The sequence below is a fragment of the Xenopus laevis genome, chromosome 8S (genome assembly GCF_017654675.1).
Source record: "Xenopus laevis strain J_2021 chromosome 8S, Xenopus_laevis_v10.1, whole genome shotgun sequence".
Lineage (NCBI taxonomy): Eukaryota > Metazoa > Chordata > Amphibia > Anura > Pipidae > Xenopus > Xenopus laevis.
Window position 1 is genome coordinate 26,343,460 of NC_054386.1, and position 18,362 is coordinate 26,361,821.

An 18,362-nucleotide genomic window follows, 5' to 3' on the forward strand; every position below is an offset into this window, starting at 1 on the left:
CCATTTATCCATGACCAGCAGACAAGCAAATGAATAGAATTGCATGTGTAGGAAAAATACTCTTTATTTGGCACATGAATGTAGATGTACACCGGATCTACTGCTCACTGGCAAGTGCCAGATCCTGACTGATCAGATCTTCCTCAATAGTCTCCAGAGCCCAGTGATGCTCCGTGATCTCCATAGCTTCCCACTCAGCCTGAGGGAGAGAAGTTGCAGTGAGTCTAGAATAGTTTGAGGGAACCAGAGGGACAGAGAAAGGAACTCACCTTAAAAGCCTTGTTAGTGTCCGGCGGCACAGATAGGGCAGCCCCCGTCATCTGATCCTGCATGATGCGGCTTTGGTCAGCGGCTGAGGAAAAAGCAATGTAGAAGGCGAGTCCTGCAACAACCAACCCCCCCCCCAAGGCCCTTCACTAACCAACCCCCCTAGGCCCCTCACTCACCGTTATCTTGTCCCAAGAGCAAAGTGTACATACTGCGCAGGCCAAAGACATTGAGGAAATACCAGGAGGCAGAGCTGACCCTACAAGCAGAGGGGGTTAGCAGCCTATTATCAACAATAGAGTACAGAGCCAAAAAGAGCAGACCTTACCATGATGCATCAAGTGATTCCAGCTCAATGCCACGTTGTAACATGGGTTTGAATCGCAGTGTTAATGGGAATGGAACCTTAGCTGGAAAGGAAAGGCTGTGTAATTAAGTGAGACTATGAGCCATGCCCAGTTCTGCCCCATATGAAGTGCAGCTTACTTGTCAGGAAGCCAGAGAAAGCCCAGTTTATCCAGCCCCCAATCAGAATCATGGGGAGAACATTGGTGAGGTTCCCTTTCATCATATCGGTCATCATAGTAGGGTCTAAAGAGAAGAGACATGTAAGTTGTATTTAGTTGTGGTGGTGCCAGACAGACGCGAGTGGGTCTCAGGACAGTTACCGGTCATCGGGTTTCGCTGGATCACTTTCCTCTTGGTTTTCTTGAAGAAGCCAGTCTCGTTATCATTGAAATAGGACTTCCTCATGAGGAAAGACTGGAGGGACAAGAAGAGATGGAAGTCATGACTGTGCCCAACATGAAGTCTGCACAAGAAATATCCAGTATCTGGAGCAAGTCAATCATCTGTTGGCATGGGCTTAGAGCTAGAACTAAGTGCTGTCTATCCCAGGTTGTTCTCCTTAAGGCAGGAGGTCTGGAATTGTGTTGGCTGTATATGACATGCTAGCCGTCTGTGTGTGGCCCCTCCTGAATGGTACAAAAGGGGCCACAAAGACACAAAAATAGTTGAGAAGTAGTCAGACCCACTCACCTGTCGGGGGATATATTTTCCATTTTCCCTTAGGATCCGACTCCGGATCAGCACCTGGCTGAGAAAAGGGAACAATGTGTTAACCTTGGGGGTCAATGCAGAGCCAGGAGAAACATCACAGCCATATAATAACTGAAGGGCAGAACCTGGCACGGGGGCACTAGTACTGGCACTACTCAGGTGCAAAATCTGTGGGATATTATGCACCACATGGGCAGATGAGGCAGAATCAGTGGCAATGTGGGTGTAATTACTGAGGGGTGGGGACCTGTACTTAGTATTCAGGAACTTGGTAATAAACAGGGGCTCGGACATGGGTTGTAAATAATAGGATCTCAGAGTTAGTACTAGTGTTACCTGGGAAGGAAGAGAGGCACCTGGTAAAGAATATGGGGGGGTGGCAATGTCTAGCCAGGAATATTGGGGCACAGACCTGTCACTCAGGGCCTCCAGTTCGGGGCGCTTTTCCCCCTGCAGCAGGCGGGTGACATGGTGGCGCAGGAGGCCAGTCAGGAAAGTGATGAAAACAATGGGCAGCACGACCCACAGGCGGATACTAGAGTCCAACAACAACTCTGGGCTCCCCATGTTCCTTAGTGGGGGTTATTAGCCGGAAGCGGAAATCACAGGGCCGAGCTTCCGGGTTATGAAAAAGTTTTTGCCCAACACAAGAATGGTTGAACCAGGAAAGCGCAAATGACGCTGCCGACGCGTGGGTGATGACGTAGGGAGCCGCAGGGGTTGCCGGGAAGCCTGGGATGGCGGAGCTGGAGCAGAAAGTGCAGCGCTATGAGTCGTTTGTCTGGGACACTCTCCATGTGGACCTGCGGTGCGTATTTGTCACGTGACGTGTTTGACCCTCCCACGTTCTATTCTAGCGCAAATTGCTGCATTTTTTCTTATTCTGCTAATCTCTTGCACCTGGTTACCAGCGGGTCGCTGACCCCAGCAACCACCATATCTGTCCTAATTCTGTTTCCTCTCATTCTGCGGCTGCGTTTACAAATTGCGGTCTGGCTGCTAGGGCAACGTCGCCTTAGCAACCAAATAGCAGTGACAACTCCCAAGAGTAGGGTTCCCACCTTTACTGGAAAATACTAGCCTTCCTATATATTTATCTTTTTCCCCTATTAATAACATTGGGATCAACCATCATTTACCTGCCAGGCCGACCCTATCCAAGAGGAACATGAAGAGAAATGATTAGGGGGGGAGGGCTGTATGTGGGCGGAGTTGGCTGATTGTAGCCAGTTTGTCTGTCACTCGCTGCAGGAAGGTGCTGGAGAGCCGGGACGCCGTGTACGAGAAGATCAGTCAGTACCTGCAAGTAAAGAACGTTATTGAGAGGCTCCAGGTAAGTACATACTCTGTACGAATTATCAATCCCCCATGGGGCTGAAGGCTTTGTCTTGCTTGTGGGCTAAGCCCCGTTCCACTGAGGGTGAGTGGCAGGTGGGATGTACAGGGCCCGGTGGGTCTGGCAGGTTTGGGCCAACTTCCACACAATGTTCATGGGTTTGGTCAGAACCTAAGCCTTGCACAGGTCTGGACTGAGATTCAAAATAGGCCCTGGCATTTCAGGTACACAGAGGCCCAAACAGGCCACACAGCAACCCAAACTTCCCCAACACTAGCCTAATATATAGTGACTATCTATGGCAACTTACAGCAGCCCTCTGGCATTTGCCAGTACCCACAGATTGCCAGGCCTGGCCTTGCACCCAACCCCCAGACCCTACCCCCCCATGCCCACCTTTTTCTACCCTCATGCTTGTATGCACCACCCCTGCCATGACATCAGGGCGGGTCTAGGGGAGCAGTTCAAATCTGGGGGGACAAGTAGGGTTGCCACCTTTTCCGGAAAAAATACCGGCCTTCCTATATACTTATTTATTTTCTCTATTAATAACATTGGGATCAACCACCATTTTTACTGGCCAAGCTGGTGAAATACCGGCCGGGTGGCAACCCTAGGGACAAGGGGAGCAGGGCAGGTCTAGGGTGGAAGTGGCATATCACTAGTGGGAGAATGTGGCTGCTCCTAGGGGAAAATACTGCAGCAATGATTATTGCAGTCTGGGGTAACAAGGGATCATGCATTTGACCCCATTTTCTCATACAGAAACAGTCCCGGATTTTTGGCAAGGCTCGGCCTAGGGCAGCAAAATTTTATGGGCGCCATGTGACCAGCCACATCCTAAAGTGTATGGGGAACGCATCGTTCCCCAGAGCTATGACACATGCGGACTCGTACGGGATGGGGGAATGGGCACGGCGATAGCGGGCAATAGGAGCTCGGGGCACCCAGGAGAGAAATCCGGCGCTGTACAGAAACCTAACATTGTGTTTCTAATGACCCCCAAGTCTCTTGTTTTTGCCCCATGCCAGTGCCAGGCTGTTGCCTAGGAAATGCTCATTATATTGGTCTGGGAATACGGGGGATTGTTGTTCTGCTGGATAAAAGGAGCCGTTGTTTCCCCAGGAGCTGCCCCCCGAGGCGCTGCACACGCAGGTGGACCTCGGCTGTAACTTCTTTGTCAATGCAGAAGTGTAAGTGTCTCTGGATCCCCTGCATGCCCCCCATGTACGTCACATTGTCGCTGCTTCTTTTATCGTTTTATTTTCCCCCTCCAGCCCCGACTTCTCTAAGATCTTCCTGGCGTTGGGCTTCGGATTCTACTTGGAGCTGACTCTGCCGGAGGCCCTGAAATTCATTGAGAGGAAAAACAAAATGCTGACTGAGTAAGGATGCCCCACCCCTGGGTGCAGAGGTCCTGCCCACACACCTGCATTTGCACTGCTGTTCAGCATTGAGATGATGCGTTCATTTTATTATGCAGATCACTAGCACTTATGTCACTGCTGGTTATCCCATATGAGCAGACCGACCTAATAGACAGGCAATACACAAGTTCTTTGCTCAGAGCTGTAACCTCTCCACACTTTTCTCTTGCAGCATAAGCAACACTTTGTCTAGAGACGCCGCAAGCATTAAAGCCCACATCAGGCTGGTCCTGGAGGTGAGACACCAGCAGGGGTCGCTGTGGGACTGTGTGTTGGGGCAGAGTGCTGTAGTTTGTGTTATATTTACAGATATTGTATGTGTGTGTGTGTATATATATATATATATATATATATCAGTCCATGTCCCAGTGACCTTACAGTCTAATGTCTCTCTCACATTCCCATCAGCCCCTGCCCCAGCCAGCTTACAATGTAAGGTGCCTATCACATTCCCATCAGCCCCTGACACAGCGAGTTTACAATATAATGTCCCTATCACATTCCTATCAGCCCCTGCCACAGCAAGCTTACAATCTAAGGTCCCTATCACTTTCCCATCAACTCCTGCCCCAGCAAGCTTACAATCTAAGGTCCCTATCACATTTCCACCAGCTCTTGCCCCAGTGAGCTTACAATCTAAGATCCCTATTACATTCCCATCAGCCCCTGCCCCAGTGAGCTTACACTGTAAGGTCCCTATCACAGTGTAGGGGCAGTTCTATCAAGAGTGCAGTTACCTTGCCTGTATATATTTGGAGGGTGGCAATAGGACTGAATTGGCTTTGACATTCTCTAACCATAGGGATGTTGTGTTTCAGGGTCTGCGGGAGTTACAGGAGCTGCCAGATGACGCAAAGGTGCCAAGTTAAAGGAGGGGTCACGTGCACACCACCATGTTGTGTTTGGCTTTGGTTCCTGTACAGATTGTGGCCCTGGCCAGGCTCCGGGGGCTGCCATGTTACTGTAAATAGTGAGTGTGACAATAAAAGGCACTTGTGTGACACACTGAAAATTGGCAGGAATTCTACTCTTGTAGGGGCTCGTTAACCCTGTGCAGAGATGTGACGGGGTTAAGTCAGACAGGATACAATGGTGGGACATATGCAACCCTCTTGCTCTGTGGCCCCCAGACAATTGTCTTACTCTCAGCTAAATGTGCCCCCAGACTCTTTTGTACCACCTGCTTTTATTGATGTTTAGGGGACATGAGGGGCACCCTAATATATAAATCCTCCTCTCAGGCCTGTGTTAGTGGAGCAGACTTTCCTCTCTTATATAGAACCCCCCGGCCTGTCACTTGTAGGGAATTTTGTCTGGATGTCAGGAATTGCAAATGTGTAAGGCCATGTTGCATGTGGCCCTTTGGATAGCTGTGGCCCTTGCTGCATGGGACCCTCTCTGTGTTATTTGGGTGCAGGACAGACTGACATTGGAATCTCCCCCTAGTGTCATAACTAATGGGCTGTTCCTCCCCAGACAGAAGCACCTGGAGCCCCGGTGTCTCCGACGTGTCTGTTCAGCAGGTGTCCATGGTTCCAGCAGAATGTTGGGTCAATAGGGGCAGCCACGGGTATAGTCATCTGGGCTCAGTGGCTCCCAAAAAGTATTCCTGCACCAGATCCTAATGCTCGGCTGATCTTAGAAGCCAAGTTGGTGGATGAGAGATATTTCCTTGTTTCCCAAAGCCAGTCCTTACTATAGATGCATTGGGGGTCTGGTCTGTCCAGTCTAAAAAGTGTCTTTCAAACAGCCCTGAGGAAGAGTCCACCTCCAGTCAAACCAAATCTCCCATGGGCCTCTGCTTGTTAGGGCCCCGCCTACTGTGTAGGAACCTCTGCAAGATATGGCTTCATGGTTTCTTCTTCTTGGGGTGCTTCTCCTTCAGCCCATGGCAATTGCTACAGGAATAGGAGAACTTTGAGCTCTGACTTTCAGCAGCATTTCCTCCTCTCCTCTTATTGCTGTTCCTTCTCTAGGGTGCTACCAATATTCAGCTATGGAATGAAATTGTTCTCTCAGAGCCACACACAACTGAATATCACCTGCTCAGTCAGGAAGCTCACATTTTGCTTTGGAGAAAGAGTGATTCATCGGTGGGGAGGAAAGAAGATTTCAACATCAGCATAGGGTTATGAGTGAGTGATTGGTTGGAGGGAAGGAGATGTGGCTATAAGCAGGGCTTGGGATGAGTATGTATAATATGAAGCTGTTGGAGGCTCAGGCACGAGAAGGTTTAAGACAGGGGTGACCAACCTGCGGCCCAGCTTAAAGGAGAGAGAAAACCAAGAGAAGGGGAAAAAAAAGAAAGAAATTAAGATATTATATATGGAAGTACAGAGAAAACTAACACTAACCACCTCAGTCTGTGGTGACAGACACATTAACCACCACAGTCTGTGGTGACCTATGGAGTAGGGAGGATGGGGGACTATGCCCATTGCCCAGTCAGTAATAATAATATAATAAGTCAGTCCCATATTCCAATGTATAGCTCCATCTGGCCATCTAACTGGTATTGTAGTTCTTTTCTGTGAATTTTCTTTAATTTTAGAAATCAAAAGTGTTTGTGTATTTTATGTGTGGCCCCAGACAATTTTTCTTTTTCCAATGTGGCCCAGACAAGCCAAAAGGTTGGACACCCCTGGTTTAAGAGAAGCTGTCAGGCTGCTGCTCCAGGCTGCTGATTGCTATGGAAACAGAGGCCCATGACAGCAGGTAACGCGGTACTAACCAATCCTTTGGCTAAATGTGGAGGCCCGCCCCTATTCCCCATGGGAGAGGCACGGGGTAAATAATGACACGTGGGGTTATTGCGGCGCCACACGGCAGGTTCCCCGAGCATGAGTCGCCAGTAATGCCCCGCCCCGTGGGGTGTCAGTGCAGAATTGCCCCGCTGCTCTACAAGTGTGACCCTCGCGCCCACTAGCCTCCGCCCCTTCTGCCTGTGACGTGCAACGCGGATTGATTGGATGAGGGGTAGACACGGAGGAGCGGGGCAGCAGGCCACAGAGCGGCGGTGACATATGGGGGCCCGGCCCTCCCCTCTGTGCTAGTGGCTCTTGTCTCCGTACCATGCTTAGCGCTGCCGTCTGTGCCCTGAGGGGGGCGGGAGGTGCGCTCGGCGGGGAGGAAAGCGGCGTCCCCTGAGAGAGGCGAGGGCGGCGCTGTTATCGCTTAGGTGAGAGACCGACGGGCTGTGACTTCATTTGTTGTCATGTGTCTCCCGCGCCCTGTCCGCTTATCATCATCATCAGCAACAACATGAGAGCGGGGGGCGAGACACAGCTGAGAGCTGACACAAATGGAACCCACTCACTCAGACAGGTCAGCAGTCCCGCCCCCGCAGACACAGCCACGCCCGATGCAGCCTCAGCCCCGCCCACTCACCTGTCTGTGCTTGTTGCCCCTCATGCTGTTCCCCCCGCCCCCATTTCCCCCTCTGGCCCTGACTCCCTGTCTCTTTGGTGTGACAGTCATGGACCCCGCTGGGACCCTGTGGCAGTTCCTCCTGCAGTTGCTGGAAGAGCAGACCCACCAGCACCTCATCTCCTGGACGTCCAACGACGGCGAGTTCAAGCTCCTGGACGCAGAAGAAGTGGCGCGACTGTGGGGTCTCCGCAAGAACAAGACCAACATGAACTACGACAAGCTCAGCCGAGCCCTCAGATATTATTATGACAAGGTAAGCCTCACTTACTGGCGTGACCAGGGTGACAAGCAGAGCTTTGGCATCAGGGCAGGGAGATCGTTGGCATCGGGGAAGGGAGAATGTTGGGTGCCGAGTATGTAGTAGCATCATACAAATGGGAGCAATGAGTGTGATTATAGCTGGTTCTCTTCTTCTTCCAGAACATTATCAAGAAGGTGAGTGGGCAGAAGTTTGTATACAAGTTTGTTTGTTACCCGGATCCCGGCAGCAGCGAGGTCCCTAAAGATGATGGAAAATACAAGGAGAATGTTAGCGAGGCCAACCAGTCCCCCAAATCAGCAGACAGCTCCTCCTTTGTCCCCAAGATGGTACGAAGTAGCTCTAAGACAAGTCGCAATGAGTACATGCGCTCCGGCCTCTACTCCACCTTCACCATCCAGTCGCTGCAAGTGCCACCTGCAGGCCAGCCCAAGAGTAGAAACCTGGAAGCCCCTCCTTTTACTGAAGAACCCCCCCGACTGCAGGTGAAAGGGCATAGTACAGATGTATCGGAGTATGAAGCTGTGGAGCAGAACAGCGAAGCTCTGTCTGTAGAAGTGAATATTCACAGCTCTAAGGAGCTCCAGTTACAAGTAATGATCCTTTTAATGGGCATTATATACACCCCCCCCTATAAGGAATGTCTATCCATTACTGGATTTGTATATAATGGGGCCCCCTATAATGTTTGTGGTCACATTACTGGCTCTATATAGAATGCCCCCCTATATAATGAATGTTGCCCCATTACTGGCTCTCTATACAATGCCCCCCTATAATGAATGTGCCCCCCATTACTGGCACTGTATAGAATGCCCCCCTATATAATGAATGTGGCCCCATTACTGGCTCTGTATATAATGTACCCCCTTACAATGAATGTGCCCCCATTACTGACTCTGTATATAATGTACACCCTTATAATGATTGTGCCCCCATTACTGGCTCTGTATAGAATGCACCCCCCTATAATGAGTTTACCCCTATTACTGGCTTCGTATAGAATGGGCCCCCGTTACTGGCTTTGTATAGAACGGGCCCCCATTAGTGGCTCTGATGGGTCCCCATGTAATGAATGTTCCCCCATTTGTGTAACAAAACCCCTCATTGCTGTTTGTGCCCATGTCTTAGGTGACGGTGGACCCCCCCACACCTGATATTAAGGTGGAGGTGGCAGTAGAGGACCCTATTGCTGGAGGCGAGAGCCTCTCAGAATCTTCCTTGTTCCCCACGGTTCTGTCAGAGCTGAAGGTTCCAAGTCAAGAGCCACTGGTGACCCAGGAGATTTTGGTTGTGATCGACTCACCAGAGGATGTTAAGATGAATAGTGAGCTGACTGGACGAGAGAAGGAGGACTCACCCTCCCCGCCGTCTTCTGTTGAGGGGCAGTTGGTGAAAGGGAAGAAGCCAAAAGACTTGGAGCTGCCATACTCTGCTGTGATTGGCCAGGAAAAGATGAACACTGCAATGAACTCCCTTCTGCCCCCAGGGAGCGCTTCTTCTTCTGTCATCACCTCCCATTCCCTGGTGAGTGCAGTTCTGCCCTGGAGAGAGGCCACTATGGATATTCTGTCCAGTGGGGACACAGACCTTTATATTGGGCCTGTGTTGGGTCTAAATGTGTTTGAAATGTCAGAATGTAGTGGGAATCTCAGTCCAGACAAGGTGGAGAGGTAGGTCCTTCCAAAAGTCACAGATTTCCAGTCTTTACATATAGAACGAGGAGCAGGGAGTCGGGGATTTAAGTAGTGGGTGGGACTAGTGTACTCTAACCTCTAAACTGGGTCTATAATTCAAGCAGTGGGTGGTACTAGAGTACTTTCACTTATAAGGAGGGCCTATAATCCACGCAATGGGTGGGACTAGAGTATTCTCACTTATAAGGAGGGTCTATAATCCAAGCAGTGGGTGATACTAGAGTACTCTCACTTATAAGGAGGGTCTATAATCCACGCAGTGGCCATGGCTAGAGTACTCTGATTTATAAGGAGGGTCTATAATCCACACAATGGGTGGGGCTTGAGTTCTGATGGTGGTAGTAGTATTTTTGAGAGTAGAACTACATCTGCATTATGTCCTGTGTCTGACATTTAATACTTCGCCTATTTGTGCTTGCAGACTCCCCTTCTGCTCACCCCAGGGTCTCTCCCACCTTCAATACATTTCTGGAGTACCCTCAGCCCTATAGCCCCCCGCAGTCCAGCCAAGCTCTCCTTCCAGGTAAGTGGCCTTTGGCCTATCAGGGACATGGATGCCATGCACAGTAGGTGGGACAAGCCACTCATTGGTTGTTCCCTCTCCTTTCAGTTCCCAACCAATGGCAACAACCAAATTCATGTCCCAACGCTGAGTGTTGATGGACTCTCGACTCCCGTCGTCCTCTCTCCTGGACTTCAAAAGCCATAATGAATCCTTGCAGCTGACACCCCTCACTTTTTCCCTCTCATTAAGGGATATTTGGCTGAAGATGCCATTTCTGCCATAGGAAGTTTTCTGGGATACAGAACCTTCTATAAACCTTTATTTGTTCAAGGAGAGTTTGAGTCTTGGGCTGCAGTAGCTGTTTGGACTCCTGCGCCATGTGCCAGCATCTATTATAGTCCTTAACCGTGGTTTTTGTGAATACAGAACACACGCCTCGAGCAGGTAGAGAAGCCACTCCTCCAGCAGATAGAAAAGCCACACCTTCAGCAAGAGTAACACATTGATACTCAGGACAAGAGTAACACACTGATACTCAGGATTGAGTTTTTCTGTAATGGCAGCTTTAAGTGTTGAAGGCCAATTGATGATGGGTCTGACAAATGATTATAGAAGGGGCATGAGAAAGATACGGGATTGGGGTCCTTTTATTCACACTATCCAAGAGGTGCGTCATTTTATCAGGAAATCTGCCAATGGCTGCTCTTGTACCAAGAAGGCACAGGACATACTTGAGTAGGGGGGTGTTATTCAATGGCGCACATGGACTGAGGCTCAGGCTTGGTGGAAGAATGAATTCCACTGCCCTTTCTATTTTTTTATCCCGTTGACCAGGTACTGGCAGCTAAAAATATTTTTCTACGTTGCTGAAGATATAATGAATTGGGTTATAGTCTATTGACTACTGAGTCATGCACAAGGGGTGCACCGTGGAAGTGTGTCAACACGTAGAATCTTTTACAATCAAAATGATGCAAAAAGAGCATTCTGAGGAACAGGAACGTCACGGGGCCCCGTAGCCAGGGTCATGCTGGGCAGATGGATTCTTGCACACCGGATACATTGGCTCCTGAACAAAGATGGCGGTCCCCCCCCCATACAATATTGCTGCTGCTCAAACACAAAAAGATGGCGTTGACAATTTGGTGGCCCGTTTGTCTAGTTACTGCCCGCTCTATCAGAATTCCCAGCTCAGGGGCCCATCAGTGATGGCACTTCTTAGCTGCTCTGTGATTCTAAAAAAGAAGGTCTATTTTTTGGGATATTTAGCTATTTTTCTGAAGTTTCTCTATTTTATGTCAGAGGTTCTATTTGTCCGGTCCGTATCTGTCACTAGGAGACCCAGATCTCTCCATAATGACTGTACGAATATGCAGATTTCTTGTCTACCAGGAGAGTAGCACAGGATTTGGCCCCAGGTGGAAAATGGGGGCCAATGTGGTTCTGTTTATTTATGGGCTCTCGGTTTTTGTCTGGGCCAGGGCCTTGGGTTCTTGCTCCTCGCTGCCTTGGGGGTTCATTTACTCACTGACAAATCACTGCAATTTACACAAAATGTATATTTTTCTATAACCCACAGAACTAATTGTATTTGTACATAACCCTAATGGGGCCCACTTGCTTTGTCTTGGTACAATGGGGAGCCGGTTCTGCCTCAACGTTCCTTTTTCCCTCCCCAAACTTGTATGTAATGAGTCTGTATCCCCCAGTTTAGATGCCCCATGAAACAGTCCACATGTCACATTCCCTTTGATTGCTTGTTTCCAAAGAGCTCCTCAGGAATGTTCCACTGATGCCCTACAGAAAGGGGGAGACACCTCCGGAACACAAGGTATTGCCAGGGTATTTATTGTTCACAGGAACGTGTGGTTTCTTGGGGCTTACTCTCTGTTGCCGAAAGCCTTTCTTCTTTATTCAGTAAGGCCGTCTTGTCCTTGAAAGGGCATTGGGGGGAAATAAGGGATTTTCCTGGGGTTTTTGGAGTCGCCAGTTGCCCTGCCTGGCATTTCACTGGCTTGCACTAATTATGAGTCAATAATATACGTTGTATCTGCGATGTCATTAGAAGCTGCCTGCCATTTTTCTATAGCGCAGTCTTGTGCTTTTCTTCCTGTTTCTGGGTTCAGCTCCTCCCACGTTAGGGAGGGATTTGGTCAGGGAGAGGAATATAGGAATGAGCTCCACCTTGTGGAGGAAAGAAGCCATTGCATAGTCAGGCTTCCACTAGGAAGAGCCCAAATTGGCGTGCAGGGTGTGACAGGGCAGATATTTCAGTGTGAATGAGAGCAAATCCTATTGGTTGCTCTAAATTCTAAAGGCCATGGCAACCTCTAGCGTTGTCACTAAATCAACGTGCTACTGCAGAAAGGGGGAGCGTTGGCGTTACCTCTACAATTTCTGCATAGGTTGCCCCTTCTATTTAAGGGGGTCCTGTTGAATGCCTATGGTTCCCACTTTTGGCTGATTATTGAGGACTCTTGTAGGAATATCGTGGTGATTTCAGTGGCATTGAAATGAATAAATCCCTTCCAGAAATGGGCCATTGTTAATGTGCTGCAATAAAAGGATGACCTTGCTTGTGTTCAGGGAGAATTGGGTGGGGGGTTATTTGGATTTTTTTAGCCTTAATGTTTATTGCAAGTGCTTTTGTTCTGTGCCAGGAGTGATTGTGGCAGCACTTTCTGTCTCGGCCCCTGCCAGCTGTTGTGCACTGTTCCTAGGCTTAGGGGGCACCAGAAACTTCTAGCAGTATCTTTGGCACAAGGGCCCCCCATGATGTGTGTATTGAGCTCATTCCCACACTGCTGCACACAAAACGCCTGGCAGCTCAAGGGTTTAAGCATAGAACCAGTAAGAAGCTGACCATGCCCAGTGCTCAGTGTGCTGTGGTGCTAGCCGTGCCAATTGTAGGGAAGTGAATATATGTGGAATGCTGGTACTTGGGTGCAGAGGTGCCATCTGTGTTTGTGCTGCCTTGGTGCCAGTCTCTCCTAGCTGTGCTTTATTCTGTGCCACTGCTGATGACTTGCTCACAGGTCTGACATCCCGCTCACATTTGCACAGTGCCAGTTTTTGTGCCAACCAGTAGAATGAGGAAGGAGATGAGAGTCTCTGAGAAATGGGGGTGGGGAGGCAACATAACTCAGAAATGCTCATATGGTTTATTTAATGTTGGCAGTGCCAGGAGGGTGTAGCTAGACTTCATTACATTCACTTATTAGGTGTTCAACGTGGGCCTTCCAGCAGCTTTGGCACTACAACTCCCAGCAGCCTTTGTTAGTGGATGTGGTGAATTTTAATTAGACAACCAGCGGGGGGGGCTTGCTTAGAGCAGCGGTTCATTTATATGGGCAAGGTTGGTTGCCTGTATCTTGGGCCAGTGCTGCGGGTAGGTGTGGGAGTCACTGCTGCTTTTGCTCTTTACTGTTTCTGCAGAATGTTTTATGCAATATTTTCTGTGATTCCCATATCTGCCTCGCCAGTGCCCCCCACATGGTACATAAAGGGTTACAGGGGTATTTCATGCTCACAGTGCTGAAACCTCAACCCTCCTCTGCTCCTGCCACTTTCTTATTTGATTAACTTGATTTATTAAAGAGAAGCTTTTTCTAATGCGCAGGCCATGTCCCCTCCAATCAACACACAGACCATGACCCCTCCAATCAACACACACACCTTGTCCCCTCCAATCAACATGCAATGTCCCCTCCAATCAACACGCAATGTCCCCTCCAATCAACACACACAATGTCCCCTCCAATCAACACACACACGCTGTGTCCCCTCCAATCAACATGAACACATGCAATGTCCCCTCCAATCAATATGCACACACGCAATGTCCCCTCCAATCAACACGCACACAATGTCCCCTCCAATTAACACACATGCACACTGTGTCCTGTCCAATCACAGCAGGTCTAACGTAGTTGTATGTGACTTGTTAATGTTTGGGGAGTCAGTTGGCTGAAAATGATTACAGGCACCTCCAAGGATGCTGTCGCTTGAAAGCTGCAACTTTATGGGTCTCGCAAAAGGCTCAACCATTGATCAAGGGGGGCCTGAGCTTACTGAGCCAAAAATGTCTGGAGCCGTCTCTGCCTTAAGGGCTAAACTATATCAGCAGTGTCGGACTGGCCCATCGGGATACCAGGAAAACTCCCGGTGGGCCAAAGTGTCAGTGGGCCCTCCTGCTTCTAAACATTTGACTTATTTCATGGCTATTTCCAATTTCTATGAGAATAAAGAGGCTAAATAGATGGAATAATAGGTTATAGTATGTAAAGAAAAGAGAATAGAAGAATAGAGGTTGACTAAGGAAAGGAAGAAAATAATACTTAGTGGGCCCCTGGTCTAAAGGTGTTTGGGTGGGCCCCTGGTCAAAGGGTTTTTGGTGGGCCCCTGGTGTCCCACTGTATATCAGTGACATAAAACAGGTCTCCTTGTTTCTTATAGGGCAGCGCACACATCCTGTCAGTTACAGCACAAACCAACCTTAGAAACAGCGACTCCTGTGTTTAGCCTTGTCTGTGACATTTAGTCCATATACAAAGGCCATCATCTACTCCTCAGCACAATGATACAGGTTCCTGGGGTCCACGTGTTCAATTTCTGAGCTATTTTCTGACTCGCCAAACGTAACACACACTTTTTGATGAAAATTCAAGGTTGTGCAGTCAGTGACCCCCCCCCCCCTCGCATATTGCACCCCTCTGCTTCACTTCGTTTCTTGGTCGACTCATTAAACAGTTGTATCAAGGTTTGACTCATTATACAAATTTTATCAAGGTCGACTCCCTCTACAATTGTATAAGGATCCGACTCATACAATTGTGTCAGGGTCCGACTCCTTGTACTCACTGAACGGTTGTATCGGGGTCTGACTCATTGTACGGTTGTATCGGGGTCTGACTCACTGTACGGTTGTATCGGGGTCCAACTCACTGTACGGTTGTATCGGGGTCTGACTCACTGTACGGTTGTATCGAGGTACGACTCACTGTACGGTTGTATCAGGGTCTGACTCACTATACAGTTGTATCAAGGCCTTTGGAAGAATATTGTAAAACCTTATATATTGTTACAGCTTGTAAATATATTTTTTGACAATGGAGCCTGCCTGCCTTGTGTCTGTATCTTCTGCATGAGTCGCAATTCTCTGTGTAATTTTCACCATTTATTTATAAAGCACATACTCTGAAACAATGCACAACGCCATAGCTCTGAGTTGCATATAGGCACCCCTTCTTTCTCATTGGCACACACACCCTCAGCCCCTGATGAATATGTCCCCCATTTGGTAGATCTCCCTCTCCCCTTTGGACCAAACTGTATTGGAACATGTCCATTTTCTCTAGACTGGCCCTCTCTGTCAGTGCAGAACGCCTGGGTTAAGTATCCACCTCCGGAGGCAGGGCAGAAGAATAGAGAAAAACTTCAGCTCTACCCTCTCTATATATAGTTATGCTCCTCCTGTATCCTTCAGTTTTTTCTTCTGTCCTGCTGGAGGTTAGGACAATCATTTTTTTTTTCTCTTGTTTTCTTTATTTAGCTCTTATGTTTATGAGTTACTATTCAGGCACAACAAGGTAAATCTGTCCATAGACAGTACTGTTCTGCCACATGCCACTTTCCACGGTTGGGGGCCGAGTGAGTGAGATCAGAGGCACAGTCATATCTTTTAAAGATGAATACTGTGCCTACATCAGAGGGGCTGCTGAACGGCTTGTAAGCAGGTACGCAGCAGTGTTTTACCGTCAGTCACAATCTCTCGCTAACGGAACGGCAGGCACTAATTTAGCAGCTGCAGTTCCGGGTTTGTAATTGGCGCCAAGACGTTACTCGTCATCAATGCGGTGCCATCTTTACTTCACTGGCGTGCTGATCGCGGCTACAAATGGAGCCCCCCTTTTACCCGATCCCGGATTCCAGGCTAAGATAAGGTCAAAAGTGCTGTTAACGCTTAGACATAAGGGTGATTAACCCGTTCTGTCACAAATCGCCACTATATTACCGTAGGGGTATTTAGATATATATATATATATATATATATATATATATATATATATGTGTGTGTGTGTGTGTATATAGTGGTATACAGGCCATTACTGCCTACAGGCATGGGCTGAGGAAGGATGAGAGCTCTTATAGGATAGCTACAGGACATACAGTCCTTTTTTTTGGTTATATAGACCTTGGGTATTACACTACTAAGTAGATTTATTTTACCCATACAGATCATCCTCCCTAACTCATTATGGATGTCGACACAGCTCTTGAGGACATTAGGAAGGACATGTCCAGTACAACACCCAAAACTAGAAAGGCAACAGAGAAGGCAACTCGCAACCAGCACAAGAAGTGCAAAGTCTGCAAACATACATTACGTAAAGGGGAACAAGGAACATGCTTAGATTGCTTACAACCAATTTCAGCACCATCCCCACAGATTATGTCCCAGTATATACAGGATAATTCTCATGTAGATCAAGCACAAGATCAAAATCTTTCCACATCAGCAAAATCTCCTCAGAGGAATTATTTGACTGGATTAAGTCTACTGTTCAATCTTCCATCAGTCAACCTCAGGTTCCATGTAAGTTTAGACACCGACTCTTCAGAGTCAAACAATAACAGTGAACAAGATAGTGAACTAGAACCAGGAGAGCTCTCAGTTAGTGAAAGATCTTCTGATGACTCAGACTCCGAACATCAGTTCCACTCCATTGCAGGTCCAGACATAGCAAAACGTCTTTTACGTGAATGTTAGCTACACTTGAAATAAAAGACGAGACAACTGCCACATCTAAAGCTGACAAGGTTTTGGGCGTGCAGCCTAGGAAGTCGAGAGCCTTCCCTGTATTTAAGTCTGTGTCTCAAATCATTGAGAATGAGTGGTCAAAACCAGATCAATTTGGTCAGTACTGATGTCAATGACAGAAAACTGTTACATGACAAAAATAGATCTTCAGGATGCCTACTCACGCATCCCCATCAGGGAGGAATCTCAAAAATACTTAAGATTCACAATCCTAGAAGGTCATTACCAGTTCAGAGCACTTCAATTCAGACTGTGCACAGCACACCAAAATCCTCAGCCCCCTCGTTGCATACCTCAGACACAAAGGGATTACATTTACCCCATATCTGGACGACCTGCTCATCAGATCCACATCATACGAGCAAAGTCAAAGGGACACACAACTATGTGTCAACATGCTCAAACAACACAGATGGCTCATAAATCACAAAAAGAGCCAACTCAATCAAACTCAATTCTTGGGAATGTGGCTGGACTCCTCTTTACAGACAATTTCTCTAACGGAGGAAAAGATTCAGACCATCTACACAACGCAACAAGTCTGCAATCAACAGACAATATCAACAAAGTGTTGCCTCACATTGTTGGGTTACATTGTAGCAGCTTTGGAGGCACTCCCTTTCGGCAGATTCCATACGAAAGAATTCCAAAACCATTTCCTCAGCTGTTGGAACAAGAACCACTTCGATCTCACACAACAAATACCTGTGACCAATCATGTCAGACAATCCATACAATGGTGGACATTGCCTCAAAACCTGAACTGGGGGAAATCATGGGTCCTACACCAGTGAACAGTAGTGACCACAGACGCCAGCCTCAGAGGCTGGAGAGCGACATTTCCACCCCACACGTGTCAAAGAGTCTGGTCCCCAAGGGAGTCCAGACTCCCAATCAATATTCTAGAAATCAGGACGATAATGAACGCTGTCAGACAATGGTCAAAGGAGCTGCACGGCCTACCTCTCAGAATCCAGTCAGACAATGCCACAGCCGTGGCATATCTGAACAAACAAGGGGGCACACGCAGCAACGGAGCGATGAGCGCGGTAACTCACATACTCGCATGGGCGGAAATGAATGTTCCAGCCATGTCAGCAGTATTCATACCAGGAGTACTCAACTGGGAGGCAAACTACCTCAGCCGACAACAGACCAAGGAGAGTGGGCTCTGCACTCCGAGGTGTTCGAAGAGCTCACGTCCAGATGGGGCATAGGATAGCTACAGGACATACAGTCCTTTTTTTTGGTTATATAGACCTTGGGTATTACACTACTAAGTAGATTTATTTTACCCATACAGATCATCCTCCCTAACTCATTATGGATGTCGACACAGCTCTTGAGGACATTAGGAAGGACATGTCCAGTACAACACCCAAAACTAGAAAGGCAACAGAGAAGGCAACTCGCAACCAGCACAAGAAGTGCAAAGTCTGCAAACATACATTACGTAAAGGGGAACAAGGAACATGCTTAGATTGCTTACAACCAATTTCAGCACCATCCCCACAGATTATGTCCCAGTATATACAGGATAATTCTCATGTAGATCAAGCACAA

General features: G+C 48.1%; 3 protein-coding genes across 6 annotated transcripts; 2 read left to right on the plus strand and 1 right to left on the minus strand.

Annotated features, from left to right (window-relative positions):
- Positions 1-46: 46 nt before the first annotated feature.
- tmem111.S (transmembrane protein 111 S homeolog) lies at positions 47-1,900 on the minus strand. Its single transcript, NM_001086769.1, has 8 exons — positions 1,739-1,900; positions 1,306-1,363; positions 936-1,029; positions 754-858; positions 596-677; positions 447-526; positions 270-352; positions 47-199 (listed from the first exon to the last, which is right to left on the minus strand). Exons 1-8 carry the CDS (start codon positions 1,891-1,893, stop codon positions 98-100), a joined length of 759 nt encoding a protein of 252 aa, NP_001080238.1. The 5' UTR covers positions 1,894-1,900; the 3' UTR covers positions 47-97.
- Positions 1,901-1,995: 95 nt separating this feature from the next.
- LOC108699851 (protein UXT-like) lies at positions 1,996-5,101 on the plus strand. The gene is made up of 6 exons (XM_018232474.2): positions 1,996-2,134; positions 2,578-2,659; positions 3,788-3,855; positions 3,940-4,047; positions 4,262-4,325; positions 4,908-5,101. The coding sequence occupies exons 1-6, from the start codon at positions 2,064-2,066 to the stop codon at positions 4,956-4,958; spliced, it is 444 nt and encodes a 147-aa protein (XP_018087963.1). The 5' UTR covers positions 1,996-2,063; the 3' UTR covers positions 4,959-5,101.
- A 1,559-nt stretch (positions 5,102-6,660) lies between these two features.
- On the plus strand, positions 6,661-12,752 carry elk1.S (ELK1, member of ETS oncogene family S homeolog). 4 transcript variants are annotated; one of them, XM_018231801.2, is made up of 6 exons: positions 6,661-7,413; positions 7,563-7,771; positions 7,939-8,370; positions 8,909-9,304; positions 9,896-9,997; positions 10,085-12,752. In XM_018231801.2, exons 2-6 carry the CDS (start codon positions 7,565-7,567, stop codon positions 10,181-10,183), a joined length of 1,236 nt encoding a protein of 411 aa, XP_018087290.1. In that variant the 5' UTR covers positions 6,661-7,413; positions 7,563-7,564; the 3' UTR covers positions 10,184-12,752.
- Positions 12,753-18,362: the final 5,610 nt, after the last annotated feature.